The sequence below is a fragment of the Dicentrarchus labrax genome, unplaced genomic scaffold (assembly GCF_905237075.1).
Source record: "Dicentrarchus labrax unplaced genomic scaffold, dlabrax2021, whole genome shotgun sequence".
Lineage (NCBI taxonomy): Eukaryota > Metazoa > Chordata > Actinopteri > Moronidae > Dicentrarchus > Dicentrarchus labrax.
The window spans coordinates 620,053-647,500 of NW_026136720.1; the positions used below are offsets into that span (position 1 = coordinate 620,053).

General features: G+C 43.5%; 1 protein-coding gene across 1 annotated transcript in view; it reads right to left on the reverse strand.

Annotated features, from left to right (window-relative positions):
* Positions 1–4,021: 4,021 nt before the first annotated feature.
* Positions 4,022–27,448, reverse strand: part of LOC127353597 (transcription initiation factor TFIID subunit 4) — a 24,176-nt gene continuing 749 nt past the window's right edge. The window contains exons 1-15 of the mRNA XM_051382933.1: positions 27,151–27,448; positions 24,910–25,076; positions 24,303–24,377; positions 21,917–22,108; positions 21,724–21,846; positions 21,536–21,625; positions 20,871–21,053; positions 20,718–20,793; positions 20,533–20,638; positions 19,441–19,610; positions 16,423–16,553; positions 15,805–15,930; positions 13,930–13,986; positions 13,290–13,412; positions 4,022–5,693 (exon numbers count right to left, since the gene is read on the reverse strand). The exon at positions 27,151–27,448 is cut by the window's right edge and continues 749 nt beyond it. Coding sequence (XP_051238893.1) covers positions 5,532–5,693; positions 13,290–13,412; positions 13,930–13,986; positions 15,805–15,930; positions 16,423–16,553; positions 19,441–19,610; positions 20,533–20,638; positions 20,718–20,793; positions 20,871–21,053; positions 21,536–21,625; positions 21,724–21,846; positions 21,917–22,108; positions 24,303–24,377; positions 24,910–25,076; positions 27,151–27,448 — 2,079 coding nt within the window. The 3' untranslated portion in view covers positions 4,022–5,531. The remainder of the gene's footprint in view (positions 5,694–13,289; positions 13,413–13,929; positions 13,987–15,804; positions 15,931–16,422; positions 16,554–19,440; positions 19,611–20,532; positions 20,639–20,717; positions 20,794–20,870; positions 21,054–21,535; positions 21,626–21,723; positions 21,847–21,916; positions 22,109–24,302; positions 24,378–24,909; positions 25,077–27,150) is intronic.

The window sequence follows — 27,448 nt, forward strand, 5'->3', positions numbered from 1 at the left end:
ATATTCTTTATGTAACTTTAATTAAACCGTTTACAAATCAGCCCATGAGACAACACCAGCTTAGTTTAGTTACAGTAAGCTAGCTGGATGCCCCTGCCTCGCATCGCTCTTGGCTAGTAGAATAAGGTGACCAGATTTCCGAAATGAAAATCGGGGACATTTTTTCGCGCGGTGGTCAAAATCGTTAGTCGTTATCGTTATGAAATGAATAACAGGGGCAATTACATGTTAATGTATTTTGACAAAGCAAATGAGTAGCCAATAAGAAGTTACCCTTAACCCTTCCAAACTGTTAACCAATATGAAGAACTTGGATTCTGATTTGACTCCGATTCTTCTTATTATTATTATTATTTAGTTGTTTTTTTTTTTCAGCTATGGCAATCAACTCATGGGAGCTTGTCAACATGTGCACACTTCCACTCGTGACTTCAGCCATATTTCACAGCAAAGCATTACATGAGAGGATTTACACTTATGCTGTGCACTCCTTGTGATAGAAAGTCAGAACAAACTCTGAGTGCAACCTGCAACGCGTGCTTCCCCCTGTAAGGACGGTGCCCCTAAAATAAAATAAAAAAGGAGGCGCTGTCCAGCTGGCTCCCCCGTCACTCACCTGCAGCTGCACAGACGAGGCGTGGATGTGCCGCAGCACAGCGGGAGCAGCGTGTGTTTTATAAAAAAAAAAGCAAACAAAAAGAGACCAGCCGGTCGACACAAGCCATTTACCGCGCACGTAACGTCAGCATGTTAGTTAAACTGGTTTAACCATAATAACTGGAGTGTGCATCCATACGCAACTTTTTTTCTCAGCCATTCAAATCGGGGACATTTTCGGGGACAGGTCGGCCAAATCGGGGACTGTCCCCGAAAATCTGGGACGTCTGGTCACCCTAAAAGCTATTGTTAGCTTTGTACTGTTATCATCATTTATTGTTGGCTGACATCAAAACCTGTCAGAATAAATAAGTTAATATCATGGATAATGTAAGCTGGGGAAGCTAACATTAGCCAATTGTTCATTAACTAATTAGCTTCAGTTTTTCTGACAGTTATCAGATACCCAGAAAATTATGTAGATTAGCTAACTAGCTAACTCTGTGTTGAAAACAATTGTAAATTAGCTAGCTAGTAACTAGTGTTTTGCTATAGAGATACCCAGCTAATGAATTATATAGATTAGTTAGCTGAGACAGTTAGCCAACTAACTTATACACCGAGATATTATTTTGCTAGCAAGCAAGCTAATGTTAGCCAACCAGATCAGCCCAGAGAGTCTGGGTGAAGCTAGCTGACAGTATTGTGCTGAGTTAGTTAGCAAGCAAGCTAACGTTATCCAGCTAACAGCACAGACAATATGTTCCACTAGCTTAGCATTAATGTTAGCTTTGACTTTGGACTCTGTGTTGTGGACTCTGTGTTGTGGTGGGTGTTGGTCGTTTGTAGTCGTTAGCAGACTCCATTTATAAACTAACGTTATCTAGTGCTGCCCACTGTTGGCACTGTAGGGAAGCGGAGAAACATTGGACTATAACAGGATTCAGAAACTTTCCTTTAAATTCTGCAAAATCAAACTGCTTCTTTATCATTTTCTTTATTTCATTTTTTTTGCAAAGGTACAAACAACTGTAAAATTGCATTGCCTGAAATGCGTCAGGATTGAATACAGAATGTAGGAAATATAAATAGTCGCAAAAATTGTGTCCTTCCAACAGATGATACTTTAATCCGGTTGCTCTGAAGACCCGGACTCTGACTGAATATACAGTACATACACCACAGCTTCAATTAGCAGTTAGAGCTATATACTATACAAACCAAATGCCCGATATGAGGGGAAAAAAAGACATTTAAAGCGTTAAAAACCTTCAATGTACACACCCTTTCCAACAAAAGTCATCTTAAAAACGTTCAACAGCAAACCGTGAAGCGAAACTGCATATTCAACTACTGACAAATTAATATGTTCAACAGTACAAGGTCGACGTTCTCAGACTGTGAATGTTTCATAGTTCAATCAGCCGGGATGAAGAGGAGGATGAAGAGGAGGATGAAGAGGAGGATGAAGAGGAGGATGAAGAGACTGCAGGAATGCTTTCTGTTTGTTAGCCTGAGTGAGTTCACTGTGGGAGAGCCAGCTCCCTGATGATCCTTAACTGAAACTAAAACTGTCAAAAACTGTGAATCTGAGTTTAAACATTCAGGTAAATCCTCCTCTCGTCTGTATGCCAACAGCAGCTGTTAGCTTAGCATAAAGACTGTAAACGGGGGAAACAGCTAGCCTAGCTCTGTGCACCAGTATTGGCTATATCGGATCCAATACTGGTAATTGATCCCTCCTAAGCCAGTTACATATATACAGTCTTTAGTTAGCTAATATTAGCAAAACCCTTGCTAACTAGCTAGCTAATCTACATTAATTGTTGGGTAGCTAGTTAAATCTGATAGCTAATATTAGCAAAACGGAGGCAAGCAAACTTGCAAACTATCTAACTTATGTCACCTGATAGTTAGCTAGTGTTTGGCTAACATTAGCTAACTTAAGATGTGAAGTATGCCCAGTAGCAGAACACAAGCTATCTAATGATTGATAGTTATTTAGCATTTCGTTAACATTAGCTTCAGATGCAACCAGCTACCTTATGATTGATGTAGCTAGCTAGCAAAAAGACTAACTAATCTACATCAATCTTAGCTAGCTAGTGTTTGGCTAACATTAGCTAACTTAAGATGTGACATATATGTCTCTTTTCTTCTCTGTATCTAAGTAAAAGAAAGTCTAAACACTACATTTACTTGTTTTTTAACCGAGTTATGAAGCATCTGATTCTAAACTCTGGATTACAGCTAACAGCTAACAGCTAACAGCTACCAGCTAACAGACACACCACCTCCAAAAAAACACAAAGTGTAGTTTTTACATTTCTTTGTCCAAATGAAACAACATAAGACGGCTGTTCTGTTAGCTTCGGACGGAGCCAGGTTGCTGTTTCCACTCTTTATGCTAAGCTAAGCTAAGCAGCTACTGGCTGTAGCTTCATAATTACTGTGTAGACATGAGAGTGACATCAGTGAACACCGCCTGCTGGGGTCTGTCAGACAGACAGGAGTCAGACAGACAGGAGTCAGACAGACAGACTGAAGTCAGACAGACTGAAGTCAGACAGACAGACTGAAGTCAGACAGACAGACTGGAGTCAGACAGACAGACTGGAGTCAGACAGACTGAAGTCAGACAGACAGACTGAAGTCAGACAGACTGAAGTCAGACAGACTGGAGTCAGACAGACTGGAGTCAGACAGACAGACTGGAGTCAGACAGACTGGAGTCAGACAGACTGGAGTCAGACAGACAGACTGAAGTCAGACAGACTGGAGTTAGACAGACTGAAGTCAGACAGACTGGAGTTAGACAGACTGGAGTCAGACAGACTGGAGTCAGACAGACAGGAGTCAGAGAGGATTCATCTGGATGTCTAATTATTCCATTAACCTTTAAAATCTGTCATCCACACACACACACATTAAAATGATCTACCAATCCCGTTCATTCGCCGTCGAGGCGTCACAGTTCTCGCGGTGCACATTCGTCTGACCACATGATGCTCCATAAAACTCGTTATTCTCTTAAAATCCAGAAGTGATGGTTGAAAGTGAGACTGCAGCGACCGCATGCGTCAGAGCCAGATCACACAACCTTCGAACCCAAACCAACAGAGGAGCCCCTGATCCCGTCGCCCTGATCCCGCCGCCCTGATCCCGCCGCCCTGATCCCGTCGCCCTGATCCCGCCGCTCTGATCCCGTCGCCCTGATCCCGCCGCCCTGATCCCGCCGCCCTGATCCCGCCGCCCTGATCCCGCCGCCCTGATCCCGCCGCTCTGATCCCGCCGCCCTGATCCCGCCGCCCTGAGCCCGCCGCCTGATCCCGCCGCTCTGATCCCAACGCCCTGATCCCGCCGCCCTGATCCCGCCGCTCTGATCCCGTCGCCCTGAGCCCGCCGCCCTGATCCCGCCGCCCGCCGCTCTGATCCCGTCGCCCTGATCCCGCCGCCCTGATCCCGCCGCTCTGATCCCGCCGCCCTGATCCCGCCGCCCTGATCCCGCCGCCCTGATCCCGACGCCCTGATCCCGCCGCCCTGATCCCGCCGCCCTGATCCCGCCGCCCTGATCCCAACGCCCTGATCCCGCCGCTCTGATCCCGCCGCTCTGATCCCGCCGCTCTGATCCCGCTGCTCTGATCCCGCCGCTCTGTGCCCGCCTCTCATATCCCGCCACCCTGAGCCCGCCGCGGCAGAGCGGCAGCTGAACTCCGGAGACACAGGAAGAGAAAGGTGAGACTCTGAAGGAACGTGTTCGGGTTCGGTGCTGGACTCAGGATCCACTTCACCGAGCGCCCAGTTTCAGACCTGCAACATGTTTTATATCAAATCTGTTAAAGCAGAACTTTACACCTCACTGTGTCTCCACGTGTTTTAAATGTAATATAAAGCCTTAAGTGTCTCCAGAATACGCAATACAGTTGCATTGTGGGTAATGTAGGTGCTAGGTTTTGACGAGGAATAAGAATGTGTGGAAGAGAAGATTTATATTTTAGTTTTATATCCATCCTGAGTGTGACAGTGCAGAGGTCAGAATATGGACCTTTCCTAAGCCCCGCCCCTTTTAGAACCTCAGTCAACTTCCTCCTTTCCTATACTCAGAGATGCTATGCTAGGCTAATCTATGTTCAAAAGTTAAAATGGTTAAAAGATAAAAGAGACGAATATATATGTATATATCTTAAGTTAGCTAATGTTAGCAAAACACCAGCTAAAGATTGATGTTGATTAGCTAGTTTGTTTGCATTTTTTTAACATTAGCATTAACATATTACTTCAGTATAGATTAGCCTAGCACATAGCATATCTAAGTACAGGAAAGGAGAAAGTTGACTGACACTTGCTTAACTGTGATTGGAGCACAGAGCAAAACGGGGCGGGGCTTAGGAAGGGTTAATTCCTATGGAACTGCAGCGATCGGTGAATTCAAACAAACAAACCAGAGGAAGCTATCATAGCTGCGTATAAACTGGTTTGGTTGGACTGGATCTAGCCTCTAAGGAGCTAACCAACTGTAAGCAATAACTCTTCAATATGTTTTGAGGGTGAATAAAATGTCTGGAGGTAAACGAAGAGAAACCAGTGAGAAGATTAGAGAGCCATTGTGTTAGTCAGTGGTTAGCTCAGAAGCTACAGTAGATTAGTGTCACTGTTCCTGTGGCGTTCAATCAGTGGAGCTCTGCTTTAACAAACTGAGAAGTAACGCGCCGTCCAGAACTAGACGAGCTAAATATGAGACGTCCTTTTTCAAAAACATGTAGAGAAGAGAGTCCAGAGGACCAACTGAAGAGATGCTGCAGGGACTGAAGAACGGACTCAGGCCAACAGAAACCGGCACGGTGAACCACGAGTGAGGATATGAGTGTCAGAGGTTGAAATGTGATCCAGTTTGCGAGCTACGGTGGGCCGAGCGCTACTCCTGGAGGGACTCCTTATTTCAGCAGCGCCTTGTAGAGCATGAGAGAGCGAGCTGTGGAGCGTTCCTGCTCCAGACAGAAGATGAAGTCCCTGAGGTTAACTCGTGTGATCCGCTGGCGGAGCTGCTGGCGGGAGGAGGTGGCGGAGGAGGAGCCAGCACCCGAGCCTGAAGCCACCTAAGGGGGAGACAGAGGAGTGTTAGATTGGGTGGCAGGGTCCGCCTGGAGGGGCTGGACAGATAAAAACACTAAACCAAACCTCAGCTGCTGATCTGAAACAAATTCAATCAGAAACTATTTTTTTATATCAATCATCAAAAATGTCAAAAGATTCATTTTAATGGTTCCAGCTTCTAATTTTATTGTTTTTCTTTAAATACTAACTGAATATCTTTAAAACTTTTACCTTTTACAGACAAAACAATGAATGTATTAATTACCTACAATGAACCCCCCCACTAACTAACACACACCAATGATTCCTATCACACTGCTCATAAAGCTACAGAAGCATTACATCCTAATCCTGCTCTGTTCTTCTGAATTTACAACTTATTATCTCATAATTCTGAGATCATTTTTCACAATTAATATAATAAATTCTTATGTTTTGTTCTGAATCAATCAGATACCTCCAGCAGGCTCTCTGCCGCCCCATATCCAATCTTATATCAGAGTTATGAGATAATAAGTCAGAAAAACAGCTGATTTTTTATACTTAAACGTTTCAGAATTAAGTAATAAGTCATTAATTAAGAAAAACTGATGATTTGTTGAAATCTCAGAATTAAGAGAAATTAAAAATAATATTTCTTTCCAACTGAATCCATTAAACTTAAACCCATCAGTGAGTTTAACTCAGTAATAATGAACCCCGGGACGGTTTCTGGAGGATTATCTGTCCACCCTGTCAGGACTTCCTCTCATTAACAGCATTAAGTGAGACGTCCCACACTGGTTTAATCGCTCACTGAGTCCAGACCTGCAGGAGGATCACCACACCTTCCTGTCCCAGGTGTGTCTGCAGCCTGGGGGCAGGTAACACCCAGCCCCGCAGCCACTGATGTTGCTCCAACAAGCCCACTTTCTTTCCCAGCACTGATCATTATATTATTATTATCCAACAGCAGCAGCTCTTCCCAGGCTGCTCAACGCCCGGGGCCAAAGTCCCAACAAGCCTCGGATCACTGGGACCAAACCAGTTCACCTGATAAAGAGGATCTGGAGCTGTGAAATAAAGCTGGTTTCCCACGTGACAAACTGCTGTAGAGACAACAGAGCTTCTGTCTTCCACCGAGCCCGAAGGCTGAGAACACAAGACCTGAAAGTCACAACATTGAGTATCTCGGGAAGACCAGAACCAGTTTACAAACCGACTGGAACCAGTTCACACACGGACCGGAACCAGTTTACAGACCGACCGGAACCTGAGCTGATAGTAGCTGACTGTAGCTGACTGTAGGAGGTTGTAGCTGACTGTAGCTGACTGTAGCTGACTGTAGCTGGTTGTGGCTGATAGTAGCTAACTGTAGCTGGTTGTAGCTGACTGTAGGAGGTTGTAGCTGACTGTAGCTGACTGTAGGAGGTTGTAGCTGGTTGTAGCTGACTGTAGGAGGTTGTAGCTGACTGTAGCTGACTGTAGGAGGTTGTAGCTGACTGTAGCTGACTGTAGGAGGTTGTAGCTGACTGTAGCTGACTGTAGGAGGTTGTAGCTGACTGTAGCTGACTGTAGGAGGTTGTAGCTAGTTGTAGCTGACTGTAGGAGGTTGTAGCTGGTTGTAGCTGACTGTAGCTGACTGTAGCTGACTCTAGGAGGTTGTAGCTGACTGTAGCTGACTGTAGCTGACTGTAGCTGACTCTAGGAGGTTGTAGCTGACTGTAGCTGGTTGTGGCTGATAGTAGCTAACTGTAGCTAACTGTAGCTGATAGTAGCTAACTGTAGCTGATAGTAGCTGATAATAGCTAACTGTAGCTGGTTGTAGCTGACTGTAGGAGGTTGTAGCTGACTGTAGGAGGTCGTGCCTGACTGTAGCTGACTTTAGCTGACTGTAGCTGGTTGTGCCTGACTGTAGCTGACTGTAGCTGGTTGTAGCTGACTGTAGGTTGTGCCTTGCTGTAGCTGACTGTAGCTGGTTGTAGCTGACTGTAGCTGGTTGTAGCTGACTTTAGCTGACTGTAGCTGACTTTAGCTGACTGTAGCTGGTTGTAGCTGACTGTAGCTGGTTGTAGCTGACTGTAGCTGACTGTAGGTTCTGCCTTGCTGTAGCTGACTGTAGCTGGTTGTAGCTGACTGTAGCTGGTTGTAGCTGACTGTAGCTAGTTGTAGCTGGTTGTACCTGACTGTAACTGATTGTAGCTGGTTGTAGCTGACTGTAGCTGGTTGTAGCTGACTGTAGCTGGTTGTACCTGACTGTAGCTGGTTGTAGCTGACTGTAGCTAGTTGTAGCTGGTTGTACCTGACTGTAGCTGGTTGTAGCTGACTGTAGCTAGTTGTAGCTGGTTGTACCTGACTGTAGCTAGTTGTAGCTGGTTGTACCTGACTGTAACTGATTGTAGCTGGTTGTAGCTGACCGTAGCTGGTTGTAGCTGACCGTAGCTGATAGTAGCTGACTGTAGCTGGTTGTAGCTGATAGTAGCTGGTTGTAGCTGACTGTAGCTGGTTGTAGCTGACTGTAGCTGATAGTAGCTGGTTGTAGCTGGTTGTAGCTGGTTGTAGCTGATAGTAGCTGAGTGTAGCTGAGTGTAGCTGACTGTAGCTGGTTGTAGCTGACTGTAGCTGGTTGTAGCTGACTGTAGCTGACTGTAGCTGATAGTAGCTGACTGTAGCTGGTTGTAGCTGACTGTAGCTGGTTGTAGCTGACTGTAGCTGGTTGTAGCTGGTTGTGGCTGACTGTAGCTGGTTGTGGCTGACTGTAGCTGGTTGTGGCTGACTGTAGCTGATAGTAGCTGACTGTAGCTGGTTGTAGCTGATAGTAGCTGACTGTAGCTGGTTGTAGCTGACTGTAGCTGGTTGTAGCTGACTGTAGCTGATAGTAGCTGGTTGTAGCTGGTTGTAGCTGATAGTAGCTGAGTGTAGCTGATAGTAGCTGACTGTAGCTGGTTTTTTTTTTTGTAGCTGGTTGTACCTGACTGTAACTGATTGTATGGTTGGGCTGACTGTAGCTGACTGTAGCTGGTTGTAGCTGACTGTAGCTGGTTGTAGCTGACTGTAGCTGACTCTAGGAGGTTGTAGCTGGTTGTACCTGACTGTAACTGATTGTAGCTGACTGTAGCTGACTGTAGCTGGTTGTGGCTGACTGTAGCTGACTGTAGCTGGTTGTGGCTGACTGTAGTTGGTTGTAGCTGACTGTAGCTGATAGTAGCTGACTGTAGCTGGTTGTAGCTGATAGTAGCTGACTGTAGCTGGTTGTAGCTGACTGTAGCTGGTTGTAGCTGGTTGTAGCTGATAGTAGCTGGTTGTAGCTGAGTGTAGCTGACTGTAGCTGGTTGTAGCTGACTGTAGCTGGTTGTAGCTGACTGTAACTGACTCTAGGTGGTTGTAGCTGATAGTAGCTGACTGTAGCTGATTGTAGCTGATAGTAGCTGACTGTAGCTGGTTGTAGCTAGTTGTAGCTGGTTGTAGCTGACTGTAGCTAGTTGATTGTAGCTGGTTGTACCTGACTGTAGCTGGTTGTACCTGACTAACTGATTGTAGCTGGTTGTAGCTGACTGTAGCTAGTTGTAGCTGACTGTAGCTGGTTGTGGCTGACTGTAGCTGACTGTAGCTGGTTGTGGCTGACTGTAGCTGACTGTAGCTGGTTGTAGCTGACTGTAGCTGGTTGTAGCTGACTGTAGCTGGTTGTAGCTGACTGTAGCTAGTTGTAGCTGGTTGTGCCTTGCTGTAGCTGGTTGTGGCTGACTGTAGCTGGTTGTAGCTGGTTGTAGCTGACTGTAGCTGAGTGTAGCTGAGTGTAGCTGGTTGTAGCTGACTGTAGCTGACTGTAGCTGATAGTAGCTGATAGTAGCTGACTGTAGTTGGTTGTAGCTGACTGTAGCTGACTGTAGCTGATAGTAGCTGATAGTAGCTGACTGTAGCTGACTGTAGCTGATAGTAGCTGATAGCAGCTGATAGTAGCTGATAGTAGCTGACTGTAGCTGATAGTAGCTGACTGTAGCTGACTGTAGCTGACTGTAGCTGGTTGTAGCTGACTGTAGCTGACTGTAGCTGACTGTAGCTGGTTGTAGCTGATAGTAGCTGACTGTAGCTGGTTGTAGCTGATAGTAGCTGACTGTAGCTGGTTGTAGCTGATAGTAGCTGACTGTAGCTGGTTGTAGCTGATAGTAGCTGACTGTAGCTGATAGTAGCTGATAGTAGCTGACTGTAGCTGGTTGTAGCTGGTTGTAGGAGGTCTGATACTGTGGAACAGCTCAGTTAGTCGGAGGTGCTGCTACTGCAGGAGGATAGCCTCCAGGCGGAGCTGACAGCAGAGGACAGGAATGAAACTCCAGGGGCCTCATGTACTAACGTTGTACGCACAAAATCTGGCATACGCCATTTTTCACGTTCACCTTCGGATGTACTAAAAGTAAAATGAACGTGAGAATGTGTGGTCCTCCACGGCAGCTTCATTGCTGGCGTACGTACATATTTTTTGCTTATGTCAGTTGTCAGTTGGCGACACTCACAGGCGATGCTTTGAAATTGCATAGTCGAAATTAATAATTTCTCTAGGGACAGTTGCACTGCATGCGAAAGTCATTATTATTTACAATCAATCAAGCAATTACACAATTTTAAATAATTTGCAGATTATTTGTGTTAAGGGGTTATTTACTGCAGCGCGCAGTCCTCCACTGTGTATGGAGGAAGTAGAACACACTCGAATTATCTTTAGCCTCTTGGCATATTTATTTAACGTACCGTAACCCTTTCACAATACAGCAGTACAGCATCAGTCTACCGTAATACAGGGACGCTCAATTTCAGTGTTTCTGGTGTTCAACAACAGAGTAAGAGCTCCTCTCTAGAACTGATCTCAGTTTCACATCCTCCAGTTCAATAACCAATAATCAATAATCATTTCAGCTTCTGAATCAGAACCGTCAGTATGTGGATCAAATAAACTCTGCTGTCATTATCATACAGACTGCCGTCCCTCAGTGTCTGCTGTTGACCTCAGCAGGTGAAGCTTTTAAAAGGTGGATCAGTTGTTTGTCGGGAGAACAACACAGCCGCTGCGTTGCTAACGTTGCCAGTGTTGCTAGCGTGTATTCATAACAGGCTGCAGCCCCGGGCTCTGGAGCAGGGTGGGGGAGGACTATCTGGAGCCTGATCGGGCCTGCAGTCGGGAGCTGAAGGGCGTACTGCGGCGGCCCGAGGGCAGAGCACACCCTCCCAGAACACAATGTAAAGCAAGCAGAGACAGACTGAGCTCAACGTCACTTCCTTCTATTTCCATTCTGAAGGCTGTTTTATTCTGAAGGTTTCAAATCGAGCTTCAGTTCAGATGAAACTTGTTTGTGCTGCCCCCAGGTGGCCAAAACCAGCCACTGCAGCTCTTTTAATATACTCGTTATTGAATCATTACACTGCTGTTATATACTCGACTATACGTATTATACATGTGTCATTTTCTATTTATTATTTTATCTATATTATTGTCTATATCAATATTAGTATTTATTTAAGTATTATTAGTGTAAGTCCTGGTCCAGGTCCAGGTGCTGGAATGAGCTGCTTTATAAGAAACTTACAACTGCAGATACATTACTAACTACAGGCCAGCACATAGCTCACATTTCCCAGAGCCCCCCCCCCCGAAATGTTGGATTTCTCCGCAGGGTTCCCGCACCCCTCAATCACTCTGCTGCCTTTGTGTGGGACTGCTGGGGGCAAGCCTCAGGCGGGATGTGTGTGGGGGGAAAGAGAGAGCGCATGTGGGGGAGAGGGTGGGGAGAACACGAGGCAGGCAACCCCCTAGGCCATGACCCCCTCCCCACCCTCAACACCTCCAGCCCCTAGCTCATTTCTGCAGAGCCGAAATCTATGGCTGCCCTGAGGGGGGGGGGGCAGAGGGAGAGGGGGAGTCACACCCACAACAAACCTCCAGGCAGACTCTGACCCCTTTCACTCAACTGTGGTCACAGTCACTGCCCGGATTGTAGAGAGAGAGTGCTGATGGGAAAGGTCATCAGAGTCTGAACAACGTCAGACAACCTGATCATAATTTAATAATCAATACTCCCATTAATAAAGCATCAATCAAACTAATAGTTCAATAATCAATACTCCCATTATTAAAGCATTAATCAACCTGATCAGCCTTCAGCAGTTAGCTAGTGTTTCTGTAGTGGAGACTAAACGTTAACAATGATCCATATCAGCAGTTTGAATCCAACTAAAAGCTCCCTGCACCAAACTCCCTTTAAGAAATATCACATTTTAACAATTCCTAACGTGTTCGTAACAACACGTAACTCTAGAAACACGAGCTAAAGGCCGTCATATGTCCACAGTCTGACTGTCAATACAGGATCAATATCATCCATAAAGATACAGTGTATACTGATCAATATCATCCATAAAGATACAGTGTATACTGATCAATATGATCAATAAAGTGTATCCTCATCAATGAACATGTCTCTCAGAGCTGGTTGGTGGATCAGATACTGACTCAAAACGCTGTTCATTAACTGTTAAGTGTATTGATTATTGATGCTGGCTGATCAGGATCATTATCAGCTGTGTGTTCTGATGTTATTAATGACCAGAGGTGGGTAGTAACGAGTTACATTTACTCCGTCACATTTACTTGAGTAAGTTTTTGGAGTAGTAGTTTTAAATCACTATACTTTTTACTTTTACTTGAGTAGATTTGTTAAGAAGAAACTGTACTCTTACTGCGCTACATTAGGCTACAATGAGCTCGTTACTTTGGTATTCTACAGGTCATTGTTTTTATCCCCCCGCGTACGCCTCATTTTAATGTTTTATTTTGACAGAGAGAGAGACTTCTGCTCTACCACGTGACTGTGTTTCACCAATCAAACGTAGTTGTGCAGTCTCGTCACGTGACCATACTCAATCTCAGCGGTGGGACGGGTTAGCTTTACAGTCGTAGCAAACAAAAATGTCAGAATCAACCGTTGGCAATGCAGACACAGACGAGGAGGAACACCCCTGGCCTCATATCGAAAGCATGTTTACCTTAGTGAGAGTGTGAAACAGCAGCTACATTATGCGGTGTCTTGTCAGACAGACAGACAGACAGACAGACACACACAGTTTATGAGAGTTTATGGGCTGCCTTGTTCTAGTTCTGCCTGCAGAGCCTGGTAAAAAAGTATAAAGGTTTGGAAATTTGTGTTACTTGTGCTTATTTATTTTTTATTTATTATTATTTTATTGATTTTATTTTTTAACTACTTGAATTTACCTGCTTTAATTTAAGCTATTTTGTAATTAATTAATTTTAATTTATTTTATTGATTGGATGAATTATAATTTGCCTAAAGATGATTATTTTATATTTTTGTCTATCTGATTGAATACTTAAATAAATCGGACGTTACTCAACAGTTACTCAGTACTTGATTAGTTTTTTCACCAAGTACTTTTTTACTCTTACTCAAGTAATTATTTGGATGACTACTTTTTACTTTTACTTGAGTCATATTATTCTGAAGTAACAGTACTTTTACTTGAGTGGCTACTCTACCCACCTCTGTTAATGAGTTAATGGCTGAGTTTATGGTAACAACCATAGTTTATGACCTGTTTCTATCTCCTACCTCTGTGCCGGCCGAGGAGCCTCCTGGCGAGTCGAGCCTGCGTTTTTTGCGTGGCCCGATGGCGGCGAGGGCCGTGAGGTTGGCGTCTCGTTGTCGCATCTGAGCCAACTCCTGCTGCTGCATCTGTGGAGGAGGACAGAGGGGTCAGATAAACGTGTGGTGCCATATGAGACATCCTCAGTTATAATCAATAAATATTGATTCAAGTTCATATTAAAAGAATCTCATTATTATTATTTGTCTTGAGGGATAATCAGGCTCCAAGTTTTAGAACTACAGTTCTTACAATGCATTGGGCTCTTCTGCGTTTGTTTACTGTGTTTGTTTACTGCGTTTGTTTACTGCGTTCCACAACCACTGAGCAGATTCCATTTGAGATAGGACTGAAAGCTCTGGAACACGTTATTAAAGGGACCTGAGGTCAGACTGTCAACAGCTGATTGACTGTTAATGAGTTTCTGACTTAATGGTTGGATGATGTGTGTATTCACTTATATGACGACACACACACACACACACACACACACACACACACACACACACACACACACACACACACACACACACACACACACACACACACACACACACACACACACACACACACACACACACACACACACACACACACACTCTTTACCTCTTTAGCTTTCTGCTTCAGGCGAGCCTGTTCAGGATCTTCTTGTCTGGCCCGACTCTGGAAACAGACAGATCAGATTTGATCTTTGACCTTTAAAGACTCTCAGAGCTCAAAGTTTCATTTTCAACCACAACATGATAGATAGCAGTTTAATATAAACAATATGTACAGAAACACACTATTGTGTGGATTATTTAACAAACATTACTGCTGCCGTACTTTAAGTCCTTCGTTCTATATAGTAAATGTAATAACTGATAATGTAGATTCATTAACAACTGCAGGCTGCTGATGCTGCAGATCAGCTGTTCCAACTGTTCAATGGTATTTAAACTAAATGAAAGTTTAGTTCAAACTCCAAAAGAGAAGGAGGAAGAGAAAGAAGGAGGAGGAGGAGTACTACTAGATTACTTCTACTACAGTAAAAAAATCATAGTCAATATTTGACAGATATTGTGATTGAGGGTCAGTGTGAGCATTATATTTAATTTTATTTATTATAACTGCATTATAATGTTTGTGTTTGTTTATGAAAATGTTTGTGTTTGTCCGATTTTAACTTTATCTGAATAAAGTGCAGCCTCTGTGAGCGGAAATAACATTGAAATAAAGCTGTGATAAAGCTAAAATAAAATTAAAATAAAGCTGAGATAAAGTTAAAATAAAGTTGAAATACAGTTGAAATACAGTTAAAATACATTTGAAATACAGTTGAAATAAAGTCGAAATAAAGTTAAAATAAAGCTGAGATAAAGTTAAAATAAAGTTGAAATAAAGTCGAAATAAAGTTAAAATAAAGCTGAGATAAAGTTAAAATAAAGTTGAAATCAAGTTGAGATAAAGTTAAAATCAAGTTGAGATAAAGTTAAAATCAAGTTGAGATAAAGTTAAAATAAAGTTGAGATAAAGCTGCGATAAAGTTAAAATAAAGTTGAAATAAAGCTGAAATAAAGTTAAAAGAATGTTAAAAGAAAGTTAAAAGAAAGCTGAGATATAAGATATAGATATAAACTATAGATAGAAACTATAAACATAAACTATAGCTATAAACTATAGATATCAGCTATAGATATCAGCTATAGATAGAAGCTATAGATATCAGCTATAGATAGAAGCTATAGATATAAGCTATAGATAGAAGCTATAGATATAAACTATAGATATCAGCTATAGACATAAACTATAGATATCAGCTATAGATATAAACTATAGATAGGAGCTATAGACATAAACTATAGATAGGAGCTATAGACATAAACTATAGATAGGAGCTATAGACATAAACTATAGATAGAAGCTATAGATATAAACTATAGATATCAGCTATAGACATCAGCATAGATATCAGCTATAGACAACTATAAATATCAGCTATAGATAGAAGCTATAGATATCAGCTATAGATAGAAGCTATAGATACATAGATAGAAGCTATACATATAAACTATAGATAGAAGCTATAGATATAAACTATAGATAGAAGCTATAGACATAAACTAAGATAGAAGCTATAGATATAAACTATAGATAGCAGCTATAGACATAAACTATAGATAGAAGCTATAGACATAAACTATAGATAGACTATAGATATAAACTAAGATAGAAGCTATAGATATAAACTATAGATATCAGCTATAGATATAAACTATAGATAGGAGCTATAGACATAAACTATAGATAGAAGCTATAGACATAAACTATAGATAGAAGCTATAGATATAAACTATAGATAGAAGCTATAGATATAAACTATAGATAGAAGCTATAGATATAAACTATAGATAGGAGCTATAGATATAAACTATAGATAGAAGCTATAGACATAAACTATAGATAGAAGCTATAGATATAAACTATAGATAGCGTTCATACCTTGGCAGCCTTTAGCAGGATCTCTCTCTCCTGCTCGTCCTTCCTCTGTTTCTCCATTCGCTCCAACTGCTCGAAGAAACGCAGCTGAGAGCGAACGTCTGACGTCGGTTCATGGTGCTCTTCATCCTGATGGAGGATGAGGAGGTGAAGGACAGAAGAGGAGGAAGAGGAGAGAGGAGGAGGAAGAGGAGAAGAGAGGAGGAAGAGGAGAAGAGAGGAGGAAGAGGAGAATAGAGGAGAAGAAGGAGAAGAGAGGAGGAGAAGGAGAAGAGAAGAGAGGAGAAGAGAGGAAGAGAGGAGGAGAGAGGAGAAGAGAGGAGAAGGAGGAGGAGGAAAAGGAGAAGGAGGAGGAAGAGGAGTGTAAATGTGTTGATATATAAACAGAACTATTGATCAGATTACAGTGTATTCACTCTGAGGGCCGCCCACAATAATTCTGAATTATTCTTAATATCTGAGCACAGAGATTAAAGGAACTGTTCTACAGTTTAAAGCTGTAGTCAGTAACTTTAATAAAAAGTAAAAACCTTTTCATAAACTGATCAAGACATTTATCCTGATCACTTTGTGTGTGTGTGTGTGTGTGTGTGTGTGTGTGTGTGTGTGTGTGTTTCTTGCCTTCCCGCTGTCCGTGCGGTGCTGAGCGACGACTGAAACCTTCTCCAGCAGCGAGCGCAGTCTGGACTGGGTGGCGTGAGAGATGAAGTTCACCACCTCCAGTGGCACCTCGGTCACTCCCAGCTTCTTAGCTGAGGACGAAACCACAGAGTGAACGTCTCCCTGCAGTCACTGCAGTCAGTCTCAGTCCACGTCACAGTCCCCCTCACAGTCTACAGGGCTCCAGAGTGCGACCAATTTGGACATTAGTGGTACGACTTTTCTAAACGTTTGACCAAACAGTTTGCCGATAAATCTCCAAAAACCGGTCCATAAAAATGAATGGGTGTGTGTTGGTAGAATGTTCACAGCTAGAGTGTGTGACTTTATCACTAGAGTGGAGAGAGAGAGAAACATTTGTCGAAAAATTAATTTGTAAACTGCTCTCAAGGCCACAAATGTCACTCTACAGAAATAATTTACAGATAGAAACGTAGGTAAATCCGTTGGGGTCGCAGTGATACCGCTGCTGAAGCTGTCAGACAAATAGTTTTGGCGGGAAACGCACTGATGCGCCAGCAACACCCTCTCACTGCCCCATCTACTCCCATGTTAATTGGAAATTAGAAATTCTGAAAGGAGCTCGTTGAACCTCTTCTTCCTCAATCTCCTGAGGTCACATTTTTTAACTTTAGCCTCTGAAACTCGGCAGTCCTATAGTCAACAAAATGACGATGCTCAAGGTCTTTTCGGTTTTCATTTCGGTTGTTTTTTGGTCATTCCTGGCCAATGGTTCGAGGGGGCCTGCAGCTGCTGTGGCCTCCCCTGGTTGCCACGACAACCAAAGCCTGCCTCTCACATCCACGCACACACATAGCTAGCTACAGAGGAGTGTTTAAGGTATTAATATTGGGACAGAGACAGGCACACTCAAAGTTTCTTTACCAATTTTCTAGTTAAAATAACATTATACATAAAAATTTAAAAACATTAAAGCTATTCACCTACGGCCTAAAAAGATTTTTATTTTACATTTAGTCTCCTTCAGGTAAATGCTGTTTATTAATGTCAGACTAGCTACTCAACATTACAAAACGATAAGCTGCCACATCTGGAAGGTCAACAGACAACAGGCGTAGGATAGCCTACTTACATTGTTTTGTGTTTAATACGACTTTCCGAGTTGGAGATCCGACTTCACAGTCTGAAAAAATTCTGACTTGGAGCTCGGAAATTCCGACATTCGTGCACAACTGGAACGCACCATTAGTTGCAGCACACAAACGCCGGGCTCTCAATGCACTGCAATGTAAATTAGTTTACCTAACGGAACATTAATCCTCCGTTTTACCGGAGATGTTTGTCGCCTTATGTAGGGACAGTGGGGGGGTCACTATGAATCTGGGGGGGGTCATATCCCCCCCGTCCCTAGTGCCATCTGCGTGCATGACCTGACGCTGCCCGGGTGAAAACATACATTCATTTCGCAAGCACATCATCTCTCTGTGTTCTCCTGTGAGCGAACTCACACTCATGGTAGGATCATATCGGGTTCTATAAACCAATAAGAGACAGAGCTCGGGCGGGTCTTTGCCTCTGATTGGCTGTGGTCCTGTTCATCGCGCTAAGTTGTGTGTGTGTTAAAAATTGCGCGCGACCTGAGCGCGAGAATAGCTGACTAACTGAAACGGAAAAATAAAATAAACACGACAAAACGAGGGAAAATGAAGAGAGGCAGAAATATTGAAAGTTTTTCCATTAAGAAAACCAAGCCTACAACCAGCCCTACTACTATAATCCCATCCATCCCCACTACTGAGAGTCCAATTGTCTCGTGAACTCGGAGCCCGAGTGTCTCTGACGCCAGAACGTGACGTAATTACCCGGCTTGTACCACTTATAGCGTTCTAGTTGTCTTTGGGCGTTACGAGTCAGAGAGAACATGGACGCCCCCAGTGCAGCAGCTGTGTTGTTATTGATTGTGGCTCTAAACAAGCTCAATGTGAAATAATAATGTGTTTCTACACAAACACAAACATTTCAAGTAATTCCGTTATTGCAAGTCTTACAGTTCAATAATATTTTGCCATTTTCACCTATTTCAATTTCAACAAGTGCTGTGGCGTTTCTCTCGAGCCTCCAGGGGCCACCAGGAGCTTCCAGGAGCTTCCAGGGGCCACCAGGAGCTTCCAGGAGCTTCCAGGGGCCTCCAGGAGCTTCCAGGGGCCACCAGGGGCCACCAGGAGCCTCCAGGGGCAGGCTAGTGTTATTGTTAGCTACATTAGCCTATTTAGCAAACCAGCTAGAAAACAAAACTTTACATTGTATTGAACTCACAGCAACACTGGTGACCGGACTAAAGCAGCAATGTAAACAGTGTGTAGGAGCATTTAAAATCGACATTAAAACGACCAACGTAGCACAAATACAAAGAAAATACATCTCAATACGGGCGCTGCCATCTTTGTTTTGCGAGTCGTACGTTCACCCTCCAAAAACCTACTTGGCAATAAACAGAATTCTGATTCTGATTCTGATTCTTCAGCTCGGTGTACTCTGACGAACCCTGAGTTTAAGTTCTACTGACGAATAACTCAACTGAGTTTGTATTCACTGCATATGCCTCTCTGCTTATTACAAAACAAAATGTTTATATTTATGTTTGTATAAGATGGAGTTTGTATGAATTACCCAACTTTTCCAGTTAATTCTCCTAAATTCCCATTAATTCACATAATTTGAAAGCTTCCAAATTGGAATGTTTCCAAAATTCCCCAGCTTATCTTTCCATGGAAACTTTCCGGAAATTAATCGGAAAATGTCCCTTTGCAACCCTATATAGGATCCAGTCTGCTCCAACCAAAGAGTAAACTGCACCGAAATATGATGGACAAAGTGGGAAGAAGATCTTTAGTCTCTTGTAAAAACCTACCAAAAATAGGTACTGTGTACCGAATTCTAGGTACCAGTACCGGTTCAAATGTGACCGATACCCAACCCTACTCGTACATGTCTGTGAGTCTGTTCTGCAACAGGTACCTGTGTCCAGGATGCGGCGGTGCAGCAGGCCGCTGGGCAGGAAGGACTCGTCTTTACAGGAGCGAATCTTAGTGCCGACGAGCTCCGAGCTGGTCGCTAAGATACGAGCGTTTTCCTCATTAAGGTTGACGCCGGCCATGGACGCCACGTCGTTGATATCGTCGTCATCTCTGAGGCAGAAAGAGGCCAAGCAGAGAGGTTAGGAGGCAGTTCGGTGAAACACAGAGGAAAGCCTCCCAGTAGCCAGTTTGACTGGAAAGTTTCAACCTTTAGTCTGGTTCAGTCAGTGAAGATCATCTACCTTTTTCTAAATACATATCTGTAGTTCAACATCTAGTCTCACAAACACCAAACAAGTTGCCCATTTTGTATTTGGACAAGTTGTATTCTTCTTTCCGTTCCGTTGGGTTCGAGCCCCAACCTGGTTTTACAGCCTCACCTCCAATGCACAGTACGGCGAGGCTCACTGAAAATTATTATTGGTACAATTATATGAATCAAATAGACAGCGCTGACCTCTGCCCTGTATCTACAGCGCTGACCTTATGAGTTATGGCCCATTAAGTGCATCACAAAAACTTTAGCATAACTTTTAGAGTAATAATCTATAATAATTAAGAACCAAACAATGCAGCTTTCAGGTTTGAGAATAGTTTTATAGTCTTAGATAATGTGGGTTTGGATCTCTTATGTGTTCTTTTACCTTTTATTTTATCTTTACTTACAGCTGTTGCACTTTGTAATGGTAGTTTTGAAAAGGTAATATACAAATAAAGTTATTATTATTATTGTCTCTGGTCTGTCAGACATCAACACTGTAGTGATATTAATATTTGTCCAGAACTCAGAGACTCTACAGACACATTCTGCCCTCTATTGGCTCATCTGTGAACTACAGCACTGACTGATTGTACCTTTAATATCTTAAATATTCTGCTAAAATAGAGTTTGAAATTCATAATTATCACAAAATGTCTCAAATAAGTGTTTATATTCCTTTTGTGTGTTTTTAAATGTAATTTCAGTTCATTTCTTCTCTCTTTGTGTTTGAAAGGTGCTGAACAAACTCCAACCAATGAGCTCATACTTCACCTGAATGTCCCGCCCCCTGGGTCACTCAGTTTCTTCTGATTGGCTTGAGATGCCAGGTGAACCGGACTTTTGCCGATTATAGTTGTGGGACCCCGTATTAGCGTACCTAAGGAGACAAACACTGGGTATCAGCCGTTTGTGACAGTGACGGACTCTCACCGCCATTGATTGGTCCACGGTCTCACCTTGAGGTCTGAGAGTTTGGCTGAAGACGATGGGGGTCCGGGTCTGTACGGTCTGGACTCCGGCTCTTCCCACAGCCTGCAGGTACAATAATAACAGTTAGTGTGCAGGTCTGGATTCCCAGTTTAAACCTGGTCTGGGTCTAACATCAGTACCAGAGTGTTGGTGAGCGGCGGGTTCAATCTGACGGTGCTGCTGGCCGGGCTGATGGGCAGCCGTGGTCTGATGGCGGTGGTGGTGACGGAGCCGGGGGCGGCTGGCGGGGGCACGGAGGTGCTGGGGGTCACCAGAGACTGCTGGCTGCTGAGCAGAGACTGACGCAGCGCGGGGAGGCTTTTCTGTGGGGCAAACAACGATTACACCGCTGATGGGTAGCGTGAGTTCAAGTACTCTTTTATCTTTTACTGCAGCGAAACTATTCAGTTTTATTTGTAAAGCGTCAATTCATATCAGGACACTTCAAACAGAGCAGGTCAGACCGTACTCACTGTACAAATACTCTGTTCACTAAGTCACATTCACTCCAATGTGTTTTTTTCAAATGTCGTCAAGTCTTGAGAAATGTTTTGACCCTCAGGGCCACCGTACCTTAAGAATGATACATATCACATGGGATTATAATTATTGATGCTTTAATATGTTCATCTCTTTATTGTTGCATCTGGTAACTGTGGAGCTCATTTTAATTACAATATATAGTGCCGGTAGTTTAATCTATAATAACACATCACATTAGCAGCATTAGCAGTAGCAGCATTAGCAGTAGCAGCATTAGCAGTAGCAGCATTAGCAGTAGCAGCATTAGCAGTAGCAGCAGTACCTTGAGGAAGGGGATGAGGTAGGGCTGTGGGGAGGACTTGAGCTCAGCCTGCAGACGAGTGGTGAACTCCTCAGGCTCAATCTTTGCATCCTGAACAAACACACGGAACTCGTCAGACGGCAGTAAAAATACATCAAACACGAGTAATACCTGAAGTACTGGAGAGCGGATGTGAGCAGGCAGCTTACGAGCAGGTCCTGGACCAGGGCCTTCACATTCTTGGAGGTATCTGGGGAGGGCGAGTTGTGGGACGCCAGCTTGATGAGTGTGGCGAGGAAGTTCTTGCATTTCTTCACGTTTTCTTGCATTTCCTGTTGGGGAGGGAGGCGTTAGTGAGCTCGCCGTACAGAAACACCCGACGGGAAACAGAACGCAACTGACCTGGGACACCACGGTGACTCTTCCGGCGGGCGTGGTGGGGGTAGCGGGCGTCGTGCTGGTCATGGGGGTGGACGGGACCCCAGCAGGCTTGGCCAAAGGCGTCCCCCCAGCCGTTATCACCGTCTGGGCCTTCTGAGGGGTCGTCATCTTCACCGACACTGCGGCACCGCCCGGGGCCACCGTGATGGCCTTCTGAGAAACGACAAACACCATCAGGAAATTTGCTTGTTAACTAACGTACGGGGGCGGCTGTGGCTCAGAGGCACAGCGGGTCGTTCCTTAATCGGAAGGTTGTGGGTCCGATCCCCGGCTCCTGGTGCCACATTGAGCAAGATACTGAACCTGTGCCGTACATCGGTGTGTGAATGTTAGTTTCTGCTCGATGGACTTTACCATCACTGAGTGAATGTGTGTGTGAAAGGGTGAATGTGTGCGTGAAAGAGTGAATGTGTGCGTGAAAGGGTGAATGTGTGCGTGAAAGAGTGAATGTGTGCGTGAAAGGGTGAATGTGTGCGTGAAAGAGTGAATGTGTGTGTGAAAGAGTGAATGTGTGTGCGAAAGAGTGAATGTGTGTGCGAAAGGGTGAATGTGTGTGAAAGGGTGAATGTGTGTGTGAAAGAGTGAATGTGTATGTGAAAGAGTGAATGTGTGTGCGAAAGAGTGAATGTGTGTGCGAAAGGGTGAATGTGTGTGAAAGGGTGAATGTGTGTGTGAAAGGGTGAATGTGTGTGAAAGAGTGAATGTGTGTGTGAAAGAGTGAATGTGTGTGTGAAAGGGTGAATGTGTGTGAAAGAGTGAATGTGTGTGAAAGGGTGAATGTGTGTGAAAGAGTGAATGTGTGTGTGAAAGGGTGAATGTGTGTGAAAGAGTGAATGTGTGTGTGAAAGGGTGAATGTGTGTGAAAGAGTGAATGTGTGTGTGAAAGAGTGAATGTGTGTGTGTGAAAGGGTGAATGTGTGTGAAAGAGTGAATGTGTGTGCGAAAGGGTGAATGTGTGTGCGAAAGGGTGAATGTGTGTGCGAAAGAGTGAATGTGTGTGTGTGAAAGAGTGAATGTGTGTGTGAAAGGGTGAATGTGTGTGTGAAAGGGTGAATGTGTGTGTGTGAAAGAGTGAATGTGTGTGTGAAAGGGTGAATGTGTGTGTGTGAAAGAGTGAATGTGTGTGTGAAAGAGTGAATGTGTGTGCGAAAGGGTGAATGTGTGTGTGTAAAGAGTGAATGTGTGTGTGAAAGAGTGAATGTGTGTGCAAAGGGTGAATGTGTGTGCGAAAGAGTGAATGTGTGTGCGAAAGGGTGAATGTGTGTGAAAGGGTGAATGTGTGCGAAAGGGTGAATGTGTGTGTGTGAAAGAGTGAATGTGTGTGTGTGAAAGAGTGAATGTGTGTGCGAAAGGGTGAATGTGTGTGCGAAAGAGTGAATGTGTGTGCGAAAGGGTGAATGTGTGTGTGAAAGGGTGAATGTGTGTGTGAAAGAGTGAATGTGTGTGTGAAAGGGTGAATGTGTGTGAAAGGGTGAATGTGTGTGAAAGAGTGAATGTGTGTGTGAAAGGGTGAATGTGTGTGTGAAAGAGTGAATGTGTGTGTGTGAAAGAGTGAATGTGTGTGTGTGAAAGGGTGAATGTGTGTGTGAAAGGGTGAATGTGTGTGTGAAAGGGTGAATGTGTGTGTGTGAAAGAGTGAATGTGTGTGAAAGAGTGAATGTGTGTGAAAGAGTGAATGTGTGTGTGAAAGAGTGAATGTGTGTGTGAAAGGGTGAATGTGTGTGAAAGAGTGAATGTGTGTGAAAGAGTGAATGTGTGTGTGAAAGAGTGAATGTGTGTTAAAGAGTGAATGTGTGTGAAAGGGTGAATGTGTGTGAAAGAGTGAATGTGTGTGTGAAAGGGTGAATGTGTGTGTGAAAGAGTGAATGTGTGTGAAAGAGTGAATGTGTGTGAAAGAGTGAATGTGTGTGTGAAAGGGTGAATGTGTGTGAAAGAGCGAATGTGTGTGAAAGAGCGAATGTGTGTGAAAGGGTGAATGTGTGTGTGAAAGGGTGAATGTGTGTGAAAGAGTGAATGTGTGTGAAAGAGTGAATGTGTGTGTGAAAGGGTGAATGTGTGTGAAAGAGTGAATGTGTGTGAAAGAGTGAATGTGTGTGAAAGGGTGAATGTGTGTGAAAGAGTGAATGTGTGTGAAAGAGTGAATGTGTGTGAAAGAGTGAATGTGTGTGAAAGGGTGAATGTGTGTGTACCATTAGCTAACTAATAACTCATTCTCTTAGATTAGCTTAGCATCGATTGCTGTACGTTAGCTAGGAAACAGCGTCTTACTAACATTAGCTTTCTGAGGTCGATAGCTGGCTAACGTTAGCAGCTAACGTTAGCGTGTTAAAGTGCGTGTGACACACACCTGTACAGTGGTGGTGGAGGGAGACTGAACCATTCTGGTCTGAGCGGGGGTGGCCAGCCGGACGGTCTGAGGAGCCTGCAGATGAACAACAAAGCATCATGGGAAACAGACCAAACGTAAACACTGAAACATCCGATCAGCTGATTGTAAATCATTCACATCACTTTAACCAACTCTCAATCGATCAATCGGCTGATTATTTCCTGACAAACGCCACCCTGCCTAAGCCCCGCCCCCTTTGCTCTGTCCTCCAATCACAGTTGAGTATGCTAAGCTAAGCTAATCTACGTTGGAAAGACGACCACATCTTAATCTAGCTAATGTTAGCATAACGCTAGCTACCTAATACTCTTAGATTAGCTTCCAGATGTTACTAATGATTGATTATTGATTTCATATTTAGAAATATTGGATATGTATAGGCCACATTGCAATAACTCAGATGATTGATTATTGATGACTATGTGAGATCAGTTATAGAGAAGAGGATCAGCTTCCTGTTTCTGAATCATCAATAATCTGATGATAATTATCGTCTATTGATCACCTCTAACTGTCAGGCTCACACGCAGCGAGGTCTGCGGCCCGCGGGGTGAACCGGACCTACCGTGGTGGCGGTGCTGACCCGGATGGTGGCGCCGGCCGTCGGCGTCGCCGGTCTCTGAGCGATGCTCGCCACCGTCTGGTTCTGCTGCGTCTTGGCCTGAGCCTGAGCCAGAACCTGCTGAGGGACCATCACCAGCTGACCCGTCTCCGTCCGGACCAGAACCATACCTGAGCACACGAGACCATTGATCAGAATACACTGTATCTTTATTGATTATTGATCAGTATACACTGTATCTTTATGGATTATTGATCAGTATACACTGTATCTTTATGGATTATTGATCAGTATACACTGTATCTTTATGGATGATATTGATCAGTATACACTGTATCTTTATTGATTATTGATCAGAATACACTGTATCTTTATGGATGATATTGATCAGTATACACTGTATCTTTATTGATTATTGATCAGAATACACTGTATCTTTATGGATGATATTGATCAGAATACACTGTATCTTTATGGATTATTGATCAGTATACACTGTATCTTTATGGATGATATTGATCAGTATACACTGTATCTTTATGGATGATATTGATCAGTATACACTGTATCTTTATAGATGATATTGATCAGTATACACTGTATCTTTATGGATGATATTGATCAGTATACACTGTATCTTTATGGATGATATTGATCCTGTATTGACAGTCAGACTGTGGACATATGACGGCCTTTAGCTCGTGTTTCTAGAGTTACGTGTTGTTACGAACACGTTAGGAATTGTTAAAATGTGATATTTCTTAAAGGGAGTTTGGTGCAGGGAGCTTTTAGTTGGATTCAAACTGCTGATATGGATCATTGTTAACGTTTAGTCTCCACTACAGAAACACTAGCTAACTGATAAAGGCTGATCAGGTTGATTGATGCTTTAATAATGGGAGTATTGATTATTGAACTATTAGTTTGAACTCTATTATTAGTTGTATTGAGTTTTAATGTTTATTATTATTATTATTATATTTGAGCTTTACAGAAATGAACCCGTTGCAGCAGACACAATATTTTCCCTCCAGGTGTTCAGAGTCTTTGAGGACAACAGGAAGTAAAATGTTTAGTGATCAGAAGGTAGAGCGGGTTCATCAGGTACTGGATGCATGTGAGCTCATCTGATAACTGATCATTAGCTGTAGCACCGTATTGATTATACACACTGAGGCTGAGAGGGTTTAATAATCCATAACTCTGCTCTAACCTGACCTCACTACTGTTTACAACAACAACAACAACAACAACAGTTCTGACTCTAACCTGACATCACTACTGTTTACAACAACAACAACAACAACAGTTCTGACTCTAACCTGACATCACTACTGTTTACAACAACAACAACAACAACAGTTCTGACTCTAACCTGACATCACTACTGTTTACAACAACAACAACAGTTCTGACTCTAACCTGACATCACTACTGTTTACAACAACAACAACAACAACAACAACAGTTCTGACTCTAACCTGGGCTCCCGCTCTTTTTACCAGACAGCTAACAGTAGTTAATGTACTCGTGCGTGTGTCGGGCTGGTTACGGGTCAGAGGTCACGTTCTCCCCACAGATGCTCAGTGTTCCTATCAGACCTGAGCTGGTTTTACTGAATAACAGAGTTTACTAATCAATATATCAGGATATAGGAAACCAGAACGCCACCATGTTTACAATCTGATTTCAATAAAGTTTACTGGAACAGTTCAAACACGATTCACTGATTCACTCCTGATGATCTTTGTAATCAATATCCAGACTCACAGACTGTTTACTGTTTACTGTACCGCAATACTAAAGTAAACAATAAGCATTCACTGTAGTAAACAATAAACATTCACTGTAGTAAACAGTAAACAATAAACATTCACTGTAGTAAACAATAAACATTCACTGTAGTAAACAGTAAACAATAAACATTCACTGTAGTAAACAATAAACATTCACTGTAGTAAACAGTAAACAATAAACATTCACTGTAGTAAACAGTAAACAGTAAACAATAAACAGTAACTACAGTGAGTATTTTTACCTCCTGCGCTCCCAAACAAACATCAGTCCACTGCTGTTTGTTTGTTTGTTTGTTTGTTTGTTGTTGTTGTTGTGTAATAGTAAAGCCTCAGGAATCAGATAAACTGCAGCATATAAACTTATGAAGCTGTGAAGTGATCAGTTATGGATTATGGATTAAAGGCTGGAACAGATCAATACGGAGCCTGTGTGGTGGATCTGGCTCACCTGAGGGCATGCTGAACCCGGGGGGCAGCTGGATGGTGGTCTGCTGCTGGGGCCGGACCGCCAGCTGAGGCTGAGGAGCGGCTGCTCTGACGGGGCCCGCCACCAGCGCCGGTCTCTGCTGCTGGATGGAGGGGGCCACCACGGGGGCCCCCGGGGGCCTCACCACGGCCACCGTGGGCTGGCCCACCCCGTTCACCGCTGGCTTCAACCCGGGCCCACCGGTCCCGGTCTGAGTCTGGATGATGGGGGACTGGACCACCACCGGAGGAGGAGTGCTGGTCAGGGTCCCGGAGAGCAT